The sequence below is a fragment of the Podarcis bocagei genome (genome assembly GCF_964188305.1).
Source record: "Podarcis bocagei genome assembly, chromosome: 4".
NCBI lineage: Eukaryota > Metazoa > Chordata > Lepidosauria > Squamata > Lacertidae > Podarcis > Podarcis bocagei.
Genome location: NC_138128.1, coordinates 53,049,003 through 53,068,405, shown reverse-complemented (window position 1 = coordinate 53,068,405; position 19,403 = coordinate 53,049,003). Strand labels below are relative to the sequence as shown.

At 41.7% G+C, this 19,403-nt stretch overlaps 1 protein-coding gene across 3 annotated transcripts in view; it reads right to left on the bottom strand.

Moving 5' to 3' along the window:
• Window positions 1-13,899, bottom strand: part of ATRNL1 (attractin like 1) — a 503,197-nt gene extending 489,298 nt beyond the window's left edge. Inside the window, exon 1 of one of the 3 annotated variants that reach the window (XM_081192831.1) lies at window positions 12,716-13,899. In XM_081192831.1, coding sequence (XP_081048957.1) covers window positions 12,716-13,020 — 305 coding nt within the window. In that variant the 5' untranslated portion in view covers window positions 13,021-13,899. The remainder of the gene's footprint in view (window positions 1-12,715) is intronic. The other 2 variants (XM_081192833.1, XM_081192832.1) reach the window with 2 other exon arrangements.
• Window positions 13,900-19,403: the final 5,504 nt, after the last annotated feature.

Genomic DNA, 19,403 nt, shown 5'->3' with positions numbered 1-19,403 from the left:
TTTTAGTTATGCACCCTTTGGTTGTGTCTGTAGCCTGTAACCTAAGGTTTAGTAGTGTTTTGCAGAAGCTGTGAGTCAGAAGCAGCAAGCAGAAAGTAAGAATGCTCAGGAGCAGCACTCCGGACTGCAACATTTTGTTGCAGCTCCTTGTTATATATGTATATCTCCTTTGTTTTATATAAAACTCCAGAGATACAAACCAACCAGTAAAAGCAGGTTCAGCATAAGGCTGTCCAAGAGCTTAATCCTTTTATTTATTTATGGGCAGCCATAAAAATCAAACAACAACAAACTTATACAGCTGTCCTCCATTTAGACCTTGAAACTCCTGGAACAGGAGGAAGTAAAATTGAGATGTAGTCCCAATGCTCCTGGCTTGTAGGAAGAAGTGCTTCATTGACCAGCATTAAATTGTACTCTTATATATTACATCTCACCACATCACTACACAGCTGTGTATTAGTTCCTGATGAATCATCCATGAAAATTGAACCGTACACCCCTCAAGATCTTAAGGGAGAGGTGGACTAGCTTCAGACAGCAAAGTTCCATCCTCAGTGGGCTTATCATTGTAGAAAAATAGGCTAGGCTAGGGTCTAAAGATTGGTTATATAAGGAAAATAATATGCTAAATACGTAATGTGTCTGTAAACGTTGTTTCTGCTCTCTGTAAATCCTGCACTTGAAGCAATATGCTTATAGGCATACAAGCCACACAGGAGGAGACACAGAATAAGTGAAAATGAGAACCACAAAGTTGGGAAGGGCCAGAAGGGAATATCCCATCCAGTCCCACACCTTGAACCACTCAGTTTGCCTCTCCATCATCACAGATCCACCACATACCCAGAATGAAATAAAGGGCTCTTGCAAGCCACTTACTGCTTAATACTGCATGCCTTCAAGTCATTGATTTTTCATCCGTCATTGGTATTTAGGACAAAAAAAGAAATTATACTACCATGAATGAAATATCACCTGATTTCTCCATTGGAAGAAACATGGCTAGAAACAAAGCATGATTGGAAATGTTACTTGAGGAATGTTAACTGACCTATTTTCCTCCCCTCAACTATTTCAGTTTGGCATCATAGGCTAGGAATGCTGTATGCAGTTTTAGTTGAGTGTAAATAAGACACAAAGGAGCTCCAGAAGCTCCGGGCAAGCATCCAGTATGTATTTTCTTATCTCTGCTGAGGGCATAAGTCTCAACAAGAAAAGTGATGTTTGGGCTAATGACACCATAATGTTCAGTTCAGGATACAGTTCAATCTGTGAGCCTCAAATGATCCTTCATATTCTGCCTTTCTGGAACATATACTTTCTGCAAAGGATGAGAAAAATGCTTAGAATTTGAGTGCTCAGTAAATCGTTCACTCTACCCATACACACAGATCCAAAAAACAGGTGTGTCCCCCACCACCACAACACATGGAGGTTCTTCCTATACTGTACTTCCAATATGCTGGGTGAATGCTAAGAGGTGTCTTTTCTTTTTTATGCAAACTAAGGTTTTTTGGTTCTGTTTCTTTCAATATTCCATTGAACTAAGTAATCCTGTTTCTTGCCATTAGGAATGAGTGAGTCTTTAAGTTTCAGTTCTCCCAATTTCTTATTTTTCCATTCTAAAATTCAGTTCTCCACACTTCTGTAGCAATTTGCCATTAAAAAAAAATTCCTTAAAATTTGTCAGCATTTCAGTGCTAACTTCTAATAAGCACATGTTTCTATGCAATTCTGACTAATGAACACATTTCTACAAGCCATTCCCTCTAAGATAATGATTTTTGTATGTTATTTAAATGAATACATTCATTTTTATGCACATTCCTCATATTCATACACACACAAACACAAACACACACACACACACACACACACACAGAGAGAGAGAGAGAGAGAGAGAGAGAGAGAGAGAGAGAGAGAGAGAGAGAGAGAGATTGGTTATAAAACTGCATCACAAAGTTTGGGTATGTATTTCAAAGTATAACTGAGTTTTGGCTCTCAAATTGTTTCAGAAAGTGTGAATTAGTTAAGTTCATCCTGAAATGAGTACTGAATTTAATTCTGCCCCCCCCCCATCACTACTTGCCATAGAATTGTAGAGTTGGAAGGGACCATGAGGGTCATCTAGTCCAATACCCTGCAATGCAGGAATCTTTTGTCCAATGTGTTGATGGTGTATTATAATTGTTTATAGGCTTTATTAATACATTGTGAACTATAACTGCTGTGGCCTGACTCTCAATGGTATTCTAATTTAATAATCCATTGCATTGCCACAGATTGATATAGATTTAATAAACAATTGATGAATTGATAAACAGCAATAAGGCCATGGGCTACACTGCTAAAACAAACTAAAAGCTTCAGGAAAGCAATGGTCTAAAATGCTTCCATTATTTATAAATTTATAAATGCAGGAGCATCCTATTAAGGCTGGGCAATATATCAATATATAATCCAAATCCAGTTTGAAGCCCATATCATGATACTGGGTTTATAATTTGTGTTTTCTGTTATGAAGTCTATATGTTTCTGACCCATGGAGAATTTATTTTAAAAACAGTATAACTTTTAAAATGTTAATGTTTCCTAAATTGCTTTTAGGTTTGTTTATCATGTCACAAAGAATCAGCATATTGCAGAAGTGCACTAGATATATTCTTTACTGGTGTTTTCAGTAAGAGAAGAAGTAGGCCAGTGCATGCTCCCTCAGAATTAGGTCAAAATTTAAACAAGTCATTCACAAGCGATTCAGGTTTTAACATTTTCCCTGGTCTCCTCAGTATTCTATATTTTACTTGTAAAATTTGAATTTATTGTATAACTCCCAAATAAATCTGCATTTATAAATTTAACAGGCTATTAGCAAGTTAAACTGAAAGCTAAATAAATACTGCACACCGAGATAAAATTATTGAACAACTTAGCAAATAGTAAATACTATCATCCTTCATAAGCAGTACCAATCTTATTAAACCATTAAAATATACATATCTCTGCAGTCCTTTCTGCAGGCAGGCAGGGATTTGGAGGAGAATGCAGGAATATTAATTTCCCACACTTTCCAGAAGAAAAAAACACTAACCAGATAGCAGTATAAAGTGCAGTTAGTCTCATCTGCAAGGTGGGTTATTTCCTTTGCAGATATTTAACATAGTATGCATTTCTATTAAAACCACTTGCAACCAGAGCACACTGTAAATAGAAGGCATTGGATTGGTCAACTAGAATACTTGTAGTATACATGTATGAGCAATTGTGGTCTAACCAGGAGTGAGCCTGGTCAGCATAAGAAACCCGTGCTCAGAGATCTAAGAGATCGCCTTACCCCACATGTGCCCACTCAACCACTTCGATCCAGCAGAACTGGCACTCCTACAGCTCCCGCACAATACCCATTCTGCATTTTAAGAGCCCAATTGTTTAGTGTAGTAGCACCTACATTTTGGAACTCCCTGCCTATTGATATCAAGCAGACACCTTCACTGTTCTCTTTTTGGCACCTGCTAAGAACATTTTTGTTTAGACAAGCCTACCCAGATGCTTAGAAAGTTGAGGTAATTTTCCTTTGCTTTAATATTGATTTTATTGTTTTACCTTTTTCATAATTGCTTTGAGATTTATTTGTTTTTTACAAGAAATGAATGAATGAATCTTAATTGTGCGTCATATTAAGGACCAAGAAACTACAGAGCAGCACCTGAGGACAGCAAAAGCAGAGAATGGAAACTGTAGCTTCCAGTGGGTTGGGAAGGGTAATCACTATGTGAGGACAACTTGCAATATTTCTGCGTGAATACTAGGAAGCAACAGGAGTTAGGGAAACTTCAATAGATGTATTTATTTGTAAACAGCAGATCAACAACTCAACATGGCAATTAGAACTTTGGGTAAAATTTGGGTAAAACTAAAGTTTCAACTAGTGCCCCACTAAATAGTCCTCAAACTATTTGATAGAATTACTTTAGTAAAACTGCTCCACTTCCCAGGGGGGTGGAGTTGCAGGCTGGCCACGAGCTCTCCCCAAGTGCAGCAGGGGAGCGTGACAATGCCTCCCGCATCATTGGGAGTCCCGGCCTCGTCACGACCCCACAGCCGACCAATTGGGTGACTGGGGGCGTGGCTTACTTGATTTAAACCCCGTGCGGCCAGGACTCTGTCTCCTTTCTCCTCCTGCGTTGGATCTCCCAGCCTCCCGCTCTATTTTCATGTGTTCGCCATCTTGGCCTTGCTATGGACTACGGTTGGTCACCTGTGGAGGGGGCCAGATAGGAATTTTCCCCCTTGGCAAACTGGCACCAGTCATGTGGTTTTTGCCTGCCTTGTAGCAATCGTCACAACTTTGTAAGGTTAGGCATTGGTAAACCTGTTTTATGGGAGGGGAGGTTGTGGCCTTCACCTGCCCCTCCTCTTTAAGGGTATTCCGTTAAAGGGATCCTGGAGTGTGGATCCTGTCCAAAGCCAGGGTATAGGCTAGGGCCATGCCACGACCTCATTGGGGACCCTGGGGGAGCTCGCAGTTGATGTACATCAACAGGGCTCCCCCTACTGGTGGTTGACCCTTGTGAGACTACCTGCATGACGGGCAGGAGTCAGATATAGTCGGTTCACTTCCGATGCCTAAGCCAGGGGTGGCCAACTCCAGAGGGACTGAGATTTACTTTCAGAATTAAAATCTGGCAGTGATCTACTCCCCTTTTTTGGGGTTACATTGGGGGTACTTTTAAGGGGGACGGGGTTAATCGCCAAAAAAACAGTGCTGTGGGAGCATTTTGCCTCACAGCAAAAAAACTGTGTCTAAGCCAATACCACTCACATCTGTAAACAATAAAGTTGTGGCCTTATTTATCCCATTAACCCAAAATATTGGTGTCCATGTGTTACATTATCTAAGAAAGGGGGTGGGGCTCAGGACCTTGCCATGAAATTCAAATTTGAGAGCCAATTTGTCAATTCAGGAGATAATGGATCTTACTCAGAACTGCAAGCATGGCTCTGTCAAATGCTAATAAATATTTGAAAATACTAAGCACCACCTCTGTTTCATATTATACATCCAATTCAGCTGAATTCATTCCTAATAGCCACATGTGGAAATGGGCTTCTGCTTAACTTGTTGAAGCTGGAAGTGAAGGTGTAAATCAAGATGCCTATACACATGCAGCTGATGGTTGCCCATGCATGCTGCATTACTTTCAATCACATGTGCATTGAGATGCACATCTGAATGTGCATTCCCATCGTTGTGCAACTAGTCATGCATAATCACACGTGACTAGGACTGTGCCTGGGCATTAATATTTTATCAATGTTAAGCTCACTTGAGCGTTATAGCCGTTATAACACATGACAAGAATCTTCATATAAGCGTGACAGATCAGTTGACTACTGTATTAGCTTCAGGGGGAAAGGCAGTTATTTTAAAGTAAAAGCACACTAAGATATGGAAGATAATAGTATCTTCCTTAAAACCATCAGTAAAGCTTCTTCCACAAATATTTGGACATAGCTAAAATAATATTTCTACATGGTTTCACTGAGGCATATGCCAGTTTCTAGTTTCAACTTCTTTAAAAGGTTTTTAAAGGCCAATAATTTTCAGTGTTCTAATATGACCCCATAAATTATAGAGGAAACCACCATGTAATCAAATAAAAGTCAAGGATAGATAACTATATAGGTTTTCAACTTCCTATGGCTCTGTGCTGGAGATGTACATTTGAAATCAAGCTGATTTTAGATGTATCTGGTGAAATTCAGGGATACTGGCAATACTGGGGAAATGTAGTAAACATAATAAATCAAATTACTGGGATAAAGTACCAACAGAGTCTTCTGTTCTTAGGTAAGCTTGACAGTGTGCACTCAGTTTAATGTTGCTAAACAGTATTATAACACATTTGGTGGCAGCTCAAAACTGGAGGATGAGGGAAATAGGAATGGAAAAGTAATAAAGCTGGTCTGGCTTTTGATACAGGAGTTTGCTATCTGCCTGATGAATTGGGAGTGCCAATGGCAGAAGAAAAGACAGAGGTCTCTGCTTGGTGATTACCTTACTAGGTATTGAATTGGATTCCCTTCACCAGTACTGCCACCTGTCTCCCTGCTGGCAAAGCTTAGGCTTGGGGCCATTTCTGTGGGAAGGATACATCAGTTAATGCTTAAGAACCTGCAGAAATCAGTGGCTACCTTAACTCTGCCTGTCAAGCGATAGCTCTTGGTCAAGCCCTCTTGCATAGATTTTGTGATGCAATGGAGGACCTCAGTTAACCTCACAAGATAATCCACGGTTCCAGGGACATGAAGCTGGAATTGGCTGTCTGATAAAATAAAATAAAAAGGTATGAGCACAATAGTATTTCCTTTTGGAGACAAGATTTGTTGCTGGAAAAGGAACTCGGTTGCAGTTGGGTCAGCTGGCTTTGAGGTTATTTCCCAGGACAAATGGTATTCTGCTATATTGTCCTAGAACTGGGTTGATAAAGGCTAAAGCAGGGGTTTAACTTTTTGGAGTTTTCCCTTTTGTAGTGGCAATTTGGCAGTGGCCTCCTGATTTGGTTATAATATAATAATAATAATTTATTATTTGTACTCCACCCATCTGGCTGGGTTTCCCCAGCCACTCTGGGTGGCTTCCAACAAAGATGAAAGATACACTAAAATGTCACATATTAAAAACTTCCCTGAACAGGGCTGCCTTCAGATGTCTTCTGAATGTCAGGTAGATGTTTATCGCTTTGACATCTGATGGGAGGGCGTTCCACAGGGCGGGCGCCACTGGTTAACTCAGTTGCCCACTTTTGATGTGATAACCAGGCCACAATCCATCAATAAGTCTCTTACATCTAAGCACTCTAGAGTCACGTCCATGGTTGGGACCTTTCTGCTCTGTTGTCTCCTTTTCAGTTTGATCTTTCTTGCTCACCATGTTTTAGAACTCAGCATGGCACTGCCAATGTGTTGTCAGATAACCAGATGACACATTTTCAGGAGTGTACCCTAATGGCCTGGAAAGAACTGGAGTTTATGCCAGTAGAGCTATGAAATCTTGGAAGACTGAGGCAGATAGGGTCATAAAGTTGCCACTTGAACAAATTATTGCAGAACAGGCATGGAGTTCAGTGTTTTTTCAGATCTTCAAAGGGTTCTTGCAGGAGTGGCCAGTTCCAGTGGAGCAGCTAATGGAGTTCTGTGTGGCTCTCACACCATGAAAGGTAAGTTGGGCACCTTAGAGTTTGGTGCCAAGGTGCAAGGCACAGACATGGGCCTACGCCAAAGGGGGGCGGGGGGCAGCTGGCCCCATAAATCAATAAAAATATTTCACTAACTAAGGTTCTCCCTCCCCCTACAAAAGCCTGCCCCTCCCCCAACAAAAATCTTGGCTATGCCCATGGGCACAGACATGCTTTTTAACTCTAAGCAGGTGTTGCATCCTTCACAGTTATCCAACTTGGGTGATAAAAATTGTGCTTGATTAATGACGAGGCACTTATTTACAGGCCTGTATTGACTCTGGTATCATGGGGCGACAGTGGCCAGGGGTTCTCACTGAGTCTAATAGCTTGCTTTAGTTTCCGTTATACCTATGTGCATCCATGTTTCTATCACCTGCTCACTTGATGCTTTTAATACTGGTAAGTAGGCTGTTATCATTTTATTGCATTGGTTTTCATGTTGCTATAATGAGTATTCTTCAAGAATTTGTAATTTTAACTTGTCTCCCATTATTCTTGTATATTTCCTAGTACTTGGAACTGCAGTGGCCTCAGGGCAAGCTGATAATAGCAGGCAGAATGAGGTCCTTAGGCATGTTAGAGAAAACATGAACTAAAATTTGCTGCTGCCTGACACCAGATTTCAACATACCGGATAGATAATAGCTTATACTAAACCGATGGGAAAGGGATCCTTTTGCTTTCCATTTCTAAGCAAGTTTCACATGGAGAGATCATGGAGGAGATTCCACCCACCCTAAACACAGCTTATATTGTTCTGCTTTTCCTTGCTTCACACACGGAGAACCACTGATCTAAGCAACAGCAGCAAAAGTAGGGAACAACAATATTATTTAGTTAATATCAGAAAATCTTGATAGTTCACCAGACGCAGTAAAGACACCTGCATATAATATATATAGCATGTTTGTTATGTCTATGTTCTTCAAAATCCCTTTAAAGCCTTTCTTTTATCATGCAAACACACACACACACACACACACACACACACACACACACGTAGCTGTGTTAGTCCATAAGAGTAAACTTCATAATCCACGGATGGGCAATATCTTTATTGTAACCAGTCAAAATGCCACAAACTCCTTTTTTATGTCACACTTTGCCTAAGAAAGAGTTCTTGGGAATTCAAAAACTTGTATGTAATGCTTTTGTGACATCTTGGTTTGTGCCAATAAAGGTACTGCCCAATGGAGGGTTGTCTCCCTGCAATTTGTGTGCTATGCTAATGCTAATTCTGTTTTGGAAAGGTTAATTTCGTTTGACCTTTGGCTGTGAAAAAACAAGAAGCTGGAAGCCTAATAGTTTAATAGAGATATGCTTATTTTTATGGTAAAAAATCAAGTTGACCCCTAGTTGTTTCTTCCTCATCCTTTATCCATCCCTGAACAGCATTTAAAGAATAATCTTACAATCTTAACGAATTCCCTATAGAGGAAATGCTATGTTACCATGGAATCAGTCAATTAACTTTGACACATGCTTACCAAGATTGATCAATCATTTCTGATGTCTGCCTGCTAAGTTATTGTTTTTCAGGAATGGAGAGGAAATCTCACATGAGATTAACACCCAAATTGCCTAAACTGATACTGTCCTGGTGTCAATACCAGCAGCATTTGCTAATGCCAATCACTCATTACACAATGAGTTAAGCTTGCTGCATATCCTCTTGGTTCAAGTCATATAAGATAGGAATCAAGAAAGAACAAGAGTCTTATTTTACTGAATTCTTTTACAGATCATACAAGAAACACAAACCTTTACAAATTAAATTTATATATTTTTAACATCATTGAAAATTAACACATTAACACTTCAAAACAATGTATTTAAGTTAGGGCTCTTTTATATAAATTATACGATTAAGCCTTTTAAACACACACAAACAAAAGATGTTTTGGAAAGAAAACAGAATACAATGCTAATATATTAAAAACAAAAGCCTTAATTTATAACAACTTATATCAAGCCATATGATCCAATCTGGGAAATACCTGAAGTACAAAAATTAAACCAAGTTTCAAATTTGGCTTTTTCTCTGTCATAGTTTAAATTAACCAACTCTGGCAATGGGAGCTGAGTTTAGGGCAGGGGTAAGCAAACCTTTTCAGCGGGGGGCCAGTCCACTGTCCCTCAGACCTTGTGGGGAGCCGGACTATATTTGGGGGCAGGGGGAAATGATGCAAGAGCACCACGAGCCCTGGTGGCTGCTTACCTGTGTCTTGCAAGCGGCAGGGGCTGGTGGCGGCGGTGGTGGCGGAGAGACAATGAGCAGTGCGTGAAAGGGCTCCGGAGAGGGGCTGCTTAAAATGGCAGCCGCTTGAGCCCAGCCCCCTTCCTCCTCTAGGCAGGGCACGGAGAAGCCAGGAGGGAGGAGGCGCCGCCGCCAATGTGTGAGGGAGGGAGGGAAAGAACGCATGCACTGGCGATACACATGGCAATTCCCGGACCGTCCACGGGCCGGATCCAGAACGCAATTGGGCCTGATCTGGCCCCGTGGACCTTAGTTTGCCTACCCATGGTTTAGAGTGTAAGAACTGTGCCTTATATAGTTTATAATATATCTGTTTGGGGATTCTTGTGTGCTACTGCGCCTGGTTTATACAGCCCTCAATGGATCAGGACCCAAATATACAGTACAGTGGTGCCCCGCAAGACGAATGCCTTCAAAGACGGAAAACCCGCTAGACGAAAGGGTTTTCTGTTTTTGAGCTGCTTCGCAAGACGATTTTCCCTATGGGCTTGCTTTGCAAGACGAAAACGTCTTGCGAGTGTTCCGATTCCCCCCCCTTTTTCTAAGCCGCTAATAGCCTTTTAGCCACTAATCCGCTAATAGCGCTAATCCGCTAAGCCGCTAATAGGGTTGCTTCACAAGACGAAAAAACCACTAGACGAAGAGACTCGCGGAATGGATTAATTTCGTCTTGCGAGGCACCACTGTATGTAAGAGTGCCTTCTCCATTACCAGCCAACTAAGTTTAAGACTGGCAAGGGAGAGCTCTATCCACAGTCCCAGTAGTGGTCCTACATTTTTGGGAGCCTGAGCTGTCATGGAGGCCTCTTCACAACCAGCAACGAGGCCTCTTATCTTCTTCACTGGGGTTGTTCCATGACAGATCACACACTTTTACAAACTACTGAGCTACTGACTCACAAACCTGGAATTGTTGAAATATATACATTTTAAAAAATCAATCAGTCATGTTGGGTCTAACAGACACAACATTTTTAAGCAATGCAGACTAAAGTCGCTTCTGGGGTCCACCTGGGATTAGGGGCCCTGAAGCTTAAGATTCATTAGTTTCATAGTAGATTCCCCACCCACCCACCCCTACACGGTCCCAATCAGATTTTGAGGAGACAATTTGCATTGAAGGGCCTTCTCTGTGGTGGAACTCTAACTCTGGAATTGTCACTCTCACTCTGCAGACATCAACTGAAACATTTTTATTTTTGTAGAATAACCATGGAGTATTTAATCCTCAGCAACTACATTTGAAACAGTGCTTTAAGGCGTTGTAAATATCTATTTTTAAGATTATGGTTTTACTGTTTATGCAGTTATGCTTATATGTTTGTTGTACACTGCCCTGAGCCCCTTTAGAGGAAACTCAATTGATAAATATTTTAAATAAATTGAACTTCAAGTCTTGTGAGATACTTTATCAGGTATGTGGTTTGTTCTGCTATGCTTCAGATACAGAAACAGATGTATCTTATATCAAAAACAATACTTCAATACTACAATAAAGGTGCATTATAACCCTTCTTTTTCAGATTAACTTTACAGCATTTACAGAATCCCAAACCTATTTTTCATTTATAGAATAATGACATCAATAACACTTTCAAAGTTATTCAACACAGAGATAAAACAAAAACTTGCAAGTTTATTTTTATACTTTACCAGAAGTCCTCAAGTTTTCCTCATTAAAACACTCTTCTGCTAATGGAGAATTATACCTTGAACATTCAGCTAAATATTACCAACGCTAACTTGGAAAAAGCATTACAATATTCTACAAGCAAGCTTTAGATAATGTTCCCTCTGTCAGTTTCACTTTCCTCATGCGAATATTGTGTGTGACAAAGAATAAATCCTTTAATAATAAACAACCAAGAAAATCCCCCTATTATAGTATCATTACTGGAGGTACTGATTATTGTAGACATTAGCTAAGGGATACATTATCATCTGGAAATTTTACTTGTCTTAAATTATCAGAAACTTAGACTAAGGTATAAAATAGAATGCAGTTGACACTAAGATAAAATTAACTGTTTTGAAGGAATCACATTCTAATCCCTAAATGCAAACTTTCTGAGTGGAACTACATAGTAAGAAAAACTTATTTTGTGGATTGTTACAAGACAAACAAGAACTTGGTCATCAAAATATGAACTTGCTTAAGTAACCACTTTCACTCTTACAAATACTCCATTTAAGTTGAAGGCCCCCCCCCATTTTCTGCAGAATGTTTCTTTCTCAAGCAAGCAAGTAGCTCACCACGTACATCAATAAAAATGAGCATGAGCAAAAAACTGTACTCCTGTAAAATATGGATTCTAGCCAGCTCTCTTATCAGATGAGCTGTTTTAATGTCTGGTTTTCCCAGCTGCCCAGAAATTGTGTGTGTAAATACACACATGTTGCCTTATTTTAACACCTAGCTGTTAAAATTACCTTAAATTATAAATCTCAATTAAGTGCACAAAGGTAAATATTGATTCCCACTTTTACACACTGCACAAAAAGAAAGCATGCAGAAGCAAATGAACCTGCGCAAGGTAACTGCTCAGATCACTAGCAGAAGTGGGATGAAATCCTTGCATTACTAACCTTTACTCCAAAACTCTAGCCACAAAACTGCACAGGTTCCTCTTTTTAAGCATGTTTCATATAAATGAACAAGCTACTACAACTTATATCCACAGCACACAGCCCTTAGTGTGCACCACACATCCAAACCACTATTTTCAATCCTCTTTTGCTGTCTATGACTCACTCATTCAGCTTTAACAGACGAGGTTTCTTAAATTACTGGGGATTACTATAACCTTCAGAGAAAGCTGGCTAGTTTGATAATGAGTGAAACACATTTAAACAGGGTTAGGTGTAGATTAATATATTACACCTTTGTGAGAGAACTTGGATGAACAGTATTGGGGGAGAGGAACATTAAATGGAATAAAAACCTTTGCTTTGAAGGAAAGACCTTAAGAATTAACTTTTTCTCTCCTTTTTCAGGAAGATAGAATTATCGCTCTCATGATCATATCAAAGGGAAAGTCACTATCAGATTCCTCCTTGTCTTCTCATTAAAAGCAAGCCCACGATGATCTAGGGATTCTTGGCAGACGGCTTTAGTTTTTGTACTTCTGCAAAGACACTTTGGGTATAAAACATAACAGCAGGAAAAGGAAAAAGGGGGTGGGGGGAAAGAGTATGATCAGAAGATGGTGACACTTACTTGAACCTGCCTTGGCAGTGCTGGCACTGGTCTCCTACCCAGCCTTGGTCACAGATGCAGGTAGAATTCAGACATCGGCCCGAGAAGCAGGAGGTCCTCTCGCAAGGCTTCGACTGGGAGACTTGGGCATACAGAACCAGGTACAGTAATCCATAGAAAAGCAGCCAATTGTGCATATCCAGAAGGGTGGCGAAGCAGCAGGAGGAGCAAGAAAAAGGTCTCCAGGCACCAGAGATCACAGGAGGGCCTCCTATCCTGCGCAGGACTTTTCCCAAAGGATCCAGCATCTTTGCCACAGAGCACATCCGCAAGCGCCGGGACCCGGTGCGCGGAGGGGGGCGGGCGGGCCGGGAAGCGAGATTAACCCAGTTCCTTGTGCAGGTCTGACGAGGAGGAAAACAAGCCCCGCCGCTCCAGGAACATCACCCAGGTCAGGGAGAGAGCGAGTTGAACGCAGAGATGAGGAGGAGCAGAGACTGCGCGCCCCCTCCTCAAAAAAGAAGCAGCACAAAACAAGAGACCGATGGGGAAAATGTGTCCTGAAGAGAACTGGTTAATTCGGTCTATAGTGCGAAATAAGGGAGACCGCCAAGCCCTGCTTCCCCCTCCGTCTGTCCACAGGCTCCTCACAACACCTCCCGTTTATCCCTCAGGTGAAACGACGCCGCCACCACCAGCAGCAGCAGCCTTCCCGCCTCTTCTTCCTCGTCGTCCTCAGGGCTCATTGCCTCCGTCTTCCATGGGCTCCTTCCTGACCTTGTCGCTTCCCCTCACGACATGCCCCCGTTCAACCCACCCAGGGTAACGCTGCTGCTGCTGCTCCTCAACCGCCCCCCCAATATATATATATCTCCGTCTCTCCGCACCCCCCTTTCTCTGTCTCCTTTGTAGCTCGCCCTAAGCAGCAACAGCCGGGCAAGGACGGCGGTGGAAGGGATGCTTCTTCCTCCCACAGGCGGGCGGGCGGCTGAGAGAAGCGCCCTCAGGATCCCCTCAGAGCCTCCCGCCCCAAGTGGGCCCCGAGTTCCTCGCCCGCCCGCCCGTCCCCGCCGAGATGGGGCGAAGGGGGCGCGCTTGCTTAGTTAAAAGCCCTCTCCTCCTGTCCCAGCTGACAGTTTGGAAGCAGCCATTTTTAAAAGGTTAATTGGTAATCTGCTTTTTTCCGAGGCGGGCGGCTCGCTGGGGCTGAATCCCTCCTCTTCCTCCCCCCCCCCCTCCTGCTCCGCCGGGTCTGTGCAGAGCCGTCCCTCTCTCTCTCTGGACTGCCAGGCCCCTCCTCAGCCAGCGCGGGAGAAAGCAGGAATTCCCCGCGGCTCCGTCCCCGCCGCTTCAGGCCACTCGTTGCTGAAGCAACTGCGCCGAGAAAGGGTTTGGGGGGCTCCGAGCCCCGCTCCCAGCTGGAAGTGAAGGGGAAGAGGAGGCGCAAAGGCTTCTGCTGGCGGCGGATTCGCTCCCTCTCCCCCCCCCCCGACCTCTCCGAAAGTTCCTGTCCCAGCCGCCCCAGAAGGAAGCCTCAGGAAGGGCAGGAGCGTCACCCCGCCGCCTTTTTGGAGGGAGCTGAAAGGATTGCAACGCCGAGTGTATGTTTCCCTTCCTGCTGCTGCTGCTGCTGCTGCTGCTGCTGCTGCTGCTTCAGCCTCCCCTACAGCTTTGCAGGGGAGTCGTGCCGAGAAACTACCACACAAAGAAGAGCTGAGCATGTGCAGCAGCGAAGCCCCCTTAAAGGCGCAGCGCATTGCTCCATTGCATCACTTTGGAGCGTGACACGAGAGAGAGGGAGAGAAACCGCTACTTGGTCGGGAGGGGGGCGGGAGCCGCCGCCGTCGTTGCTTTTCCACATGGAAGATCGGAAGAGCGTGTCATCTTTTCCAACAAGGGAGAAAACAAGTTCCTGAACTTCTCATACGCAGGCACACAAAGGGGGTGGGGGTGGGGAGAGGCAAGGCTGGGAGCTTTCTCAGAAATATTTTGCCAGCGCAGTGACTCAGGGTAATAAAATTAAAACAAAAACAGGATGAGAAACAGCAGCACAAGAATGATTATTATTATTAGTCTGGTTGACTTGAGTGTACTTTGCATTTACTACCCCCCTCCCGGTACTGCTCCCAATGGGAGCCTTCAACAGCTGCATTCAATGGGTGGAGTTTGCACACGTCATTGCTATATCTTCATGTCAGGGTAGGCTTCAACTTTTGAATGTCTACCTGCTGTGAAGATGCTACGTGAAGGCACAGTAGCTGCTCCACAAAAGGACAGTTCTAGGATCTCTTGCCATTATTTTTCTGAAGAAAACCACCAGAGTACTTTCAAGAGCTACACACACTTTTCAAACTACACTCTCAGAAGTTACAAACATTTACTCTAAACAAAGGATGTAAGCATTTCTATATACAGTTCAAGCATTTTGATATTTGTTGACTGAGCACTTTTTAAATACTGTTCTAAAATGTGTTATTTTCTACTGACTTCTTTTGACACTTCAACAATCTGCATATCAGCAGGCAGATGTTTGCAGGGATTTCCTGGTCAAATGTAATCCATATTAAATCTTGTGTACCCTTACCTGAGAATGGGACCTGAATCAGATAATGAATTCATTACAGGTGATTTTAAATTGCTAAAGAGTGACAAGTTTAGAAGTTAATACTGGCTTGCGTTTCCCTGGGCCGTGATCATCTTTCATGAAACAACTGACAACTGTCCTCTTGGATTAAAAACCCCCAAGAATGCACCTTCGTAGCGCTGTACACATGGTAGGGTGCCTGCCCACCCTACACTGAGTAAGGAGAAGACCTATTACAAGTGTGCTCAGAAAATGCAGAGGTAGCATGTAAATGAATGGAGACTGCGAACTCTGCTTCTCTTTCCAAAAGTGAACTGTTTTGATGTGAGAAGGGCAAATATCAATTTTAAGAGTGGTGTTTCTGGTCAGGAGTAATCAGTCACTTGCACCAGAGTAGCCTGCATTCAGATGGTTGGTTTGAGAAAAAAATGGTTCACCACAGGTATGAAGTTTACGGCATGTAATACCTTAAGAGAGAATATTATGAAAATGGTATACATGACCCCAGTCAAGCTTGCAAAAATCTATCATTTGCCCGATAACAAATGTTGGAAATGTAAATAAACTGAAGGTACTTTCACCTTTGGTGGACGTGCCCAAGGATTAAGGCTTTCTGGGAGATGATCTATAATGAATTGAAAAAAGTATTTAAATATACCTTCTTGAAGAAACCAGAGGCCTTTCTCCTGGGCATAGTCGGCCAATTGGTGCCAAAGAAGGATAGAACTTTTTTTATGTATGCCACAACAGCAACAAGAATACTCATTGCAAAGTATTGGAAGACACAAGATCTACCCACTCTGGAAGAATGGCAGATGAAGGTGATTGACTATATGGAACTGGCGGAAATGACTGGCAGAATCCGAGACCAGGGAGAAGAGTTGGTGGAAGAAGATTGGAAGAAATTTAAAGACTATTTACAGAAATATTGTAAAATTAATGAATGTTAGAATGATGTTGGATAGAAACTAAGTGGTTTTTAGCTGCAATACTATAAGGAAATATGAAAAATGGATTACTAATAGGTAAAGATTTAATGTTACAATATTTTAAGATTAAAGATTAGGATAAACAAAGAGGGGAAGGATTTGCTGAACCAACAAACTGAATTGGAATACAAAAAAGGGAGGCGTGAGGAGGTCCGGGAAACAAGCTAATGAAAAATAAGTAATGGAAAGACTGAGTTGTTTTTAATTACTTTTATTTTGTATTTTTCTTTTTTCTATTTTTATTTTGTAATATTTTGAAAATCTTAATAAATATCTTATAAAAAGAGAGAGAGAAAATGGTTCAGATGGATGGGAGGGAGTGTGTATCTTTCTCATGCTGTTAATCAGGAATCGTTGTAAATGGCTGCAGAATGCCCATTCATTTCGAGTCAAAATGGGGCCACCAACAAACAAGAAGTTTCGGCAAACTAGGGAAACCCCAAGATATGCAGAAGTATGTTACCTCAGAAATGACCTCAGAAAGAGGCAAGCCCCTGCCCATCAAACCCAGTTAGACTTACCTCTGAGTGGACTTGTATAGGACTAGAAATGTGAAAATGAAGCAGAACTGTATTCTAGATTAGTTAATTGAGAACACTTGCATCTGGCTCCACCAACAACTTCTGGCCCTCAGCAGAATTCTCTCTGAGAGAATGCAATCCTCGAAAGAAAGAAAATTGTCCTGTATGCTATGCACCCTTACCTGGGGGTAGATCTCATTGATTTCAGATTTACTTTTGAGTTGACATGCATAAGACTGCACTGCAAGATTGCAATCCTAAACACATTTACTAGAGTCAACCCAAGTTAATGCATGCAGACTTACTTCTTGGTTAACTAGTGCAAGATTGAGCTTTAAACTTTGGGTCTAATAGATTGACAGTGCAATCCTAAACACCAGTGAGACTTAACTTCCACGTAATTGTGCCTCAGGCTGCAGTGGAATCTCCACTTACATGGGAGTAAGTTCCATTAACTCAGTGGGACTTCTCAGTAGATATGCTTTGGCTTGCACTGTAAATATTCCATTTTCATACAGTATACCTAAAAATGTCTCAGCACATAGCCATGGAGATTCAGTCGACCTAGTAATAATTTTACACCTTTGAAAAATACTGTTATCATTTGACTTATGCTTTGGGGGCTGAGGAAAATTATTCAGTCCTATACTGCTGTGCAGTTTGTTAATTGTTCTAAATAAAACCTGATTGAGTCCACTGAATAACTATCTGCTGTTAAAAAGTGATGTGAAACCAGTGACTCTGTTAATTTAAGATTATATATTGAACTACAAATGAGCTCGACAAATGAGCTTTTCATTTCATACCACATTAAGCAATCTGTGCTCACGCCTACAAGCATAGAGGCAAGTTTCAAACCACTTCTTAAAAATCTATTTTATGGAGAGGGTTAAAATCCATCTTTTTGTGGCTTTTTCTTTTTTCTAGTTAGAAAAAGGCAGCCAAACTTTTTAAACTACCAATCAAAGTAAAGGTAATTTGGAAAGATAAGTCCTCTATCAGTGGAGAGCTCTATTTAACATTGCAAAGGGCCAGTGCTGCAATGCTGTAGCAATCAATGTGTCTGTGCATCAGGTTCTTTGATGAAGGACCAAAATTATAGAATGGGGAGGGGGAGCCAGTGAAATGAGAAAAATAGAGGATTCAGAAGTGCTAAATAAGTGGGTGAGGACAAAGGATCACACCCTCTTACTTTTCAGAATCCTTATATACATATAAAAATCAAGCAAATGTATCCACCCCTTTTAATAAACTTCAGAGTCAATAAAGTTTTATTATTACATTTGTATCCCACCTTTCTTCCAAAGAGCTCAAGATGGCATACATGGTTCTTTGTCCAACAGTAACAGCTATCATAATAATTTTTAATGATTTTTACATTAATGTAGCAATGCAAAACTAGGTATAGAACTAAAAAATAGTAATGAACGAACCAAAATATCCAAGCAAGGAAAAGTGAAGGAAGAAAATGGTATTTTAAATCTATTCTGAAACAGATTATATGCCGTCCTGTGCATTTTTGCTTCAGTATTGAATGAAAAGGCTCTCAATAAATACACTGTTTTGCTGTTTCCCTTCTCTAATTCTCATATTAGGGTGCAATCCACCCCATTGATGGGACTTTATGGACCAGTAGGGCAACCACAGCATTCACAGCTGCTCACAAGTAGGAGATGAGGGGCCAGTAAGTCGCTGCAGCAGCCTGAAGCCAATGTATTTTTCAGACATGGATCTTGTCAGTGCACAACAGCAGTGAAACCAGGCTGGGATCCAGTGGCTCTCAACTGGCTCAGCCCAAGCCCCTCCACAATGCCCTGCTTTAAGGCTTTCTGCTGGCTGCCTCTGAGGAGCATCCTGATAGTGACCTGGCTGCCTGTACATTTAACTCCTGGCAGGAAGCTAGCTTAGTCAGGACAGCTGAGCATCTCCACTCTTACCCAAATTTTAAGACACCAGTCATTTATGGAGAGCAGCATTACCGTTTTCCAGTTCTGAGTGATAGTCAGTTGGGCTGCTATTAAGAAATGTTACCATTTCCATATCTAGCTAGCACTGAGCCCAGGTCATTACCTAGATATTTTTTGTTTTTAATTTCCATCACAACAGATACCCAAAGCTGTTTAAGTTAGGGAAGTCCAAAAATACTATATAAATTTGCTCTGGCACAACCTTTTTGTGTTATGTCACGCACATATAGCAGCCAATTTTTTAAAATTCAAAATGTGCCTCCTAGCTCAAAAAAAAATGGTGGCAACTAACCCAAGCAATCAGCCAGCTTAATTTCTGCTCTAGTACACAATACAGGTACTTCTTTACAGGTAACTCTAGGAATTGTAGCTCTGTGAGGGGACTAGGGGTGTCCTAACAACTCTCAGAACACTTAAACTATTGTTTCCAAGATTCTTTGCAGGAAGCCACATAATTTTTGGTAGTGCTTTAAATGTATAACTTAGATGTGGCCTTAGTCTGTGGGAATTTCACCCTAGCATCAAACTGGGGAAGAGGATTTGTAGTGACACCTATTTAGAGAGAGATCAAATGCAGTAGAAGCATAATCAGTAGGAGAACAAGAACATAAATCCTTCTAAATTTTTATTTTATCTTCCATATATTTT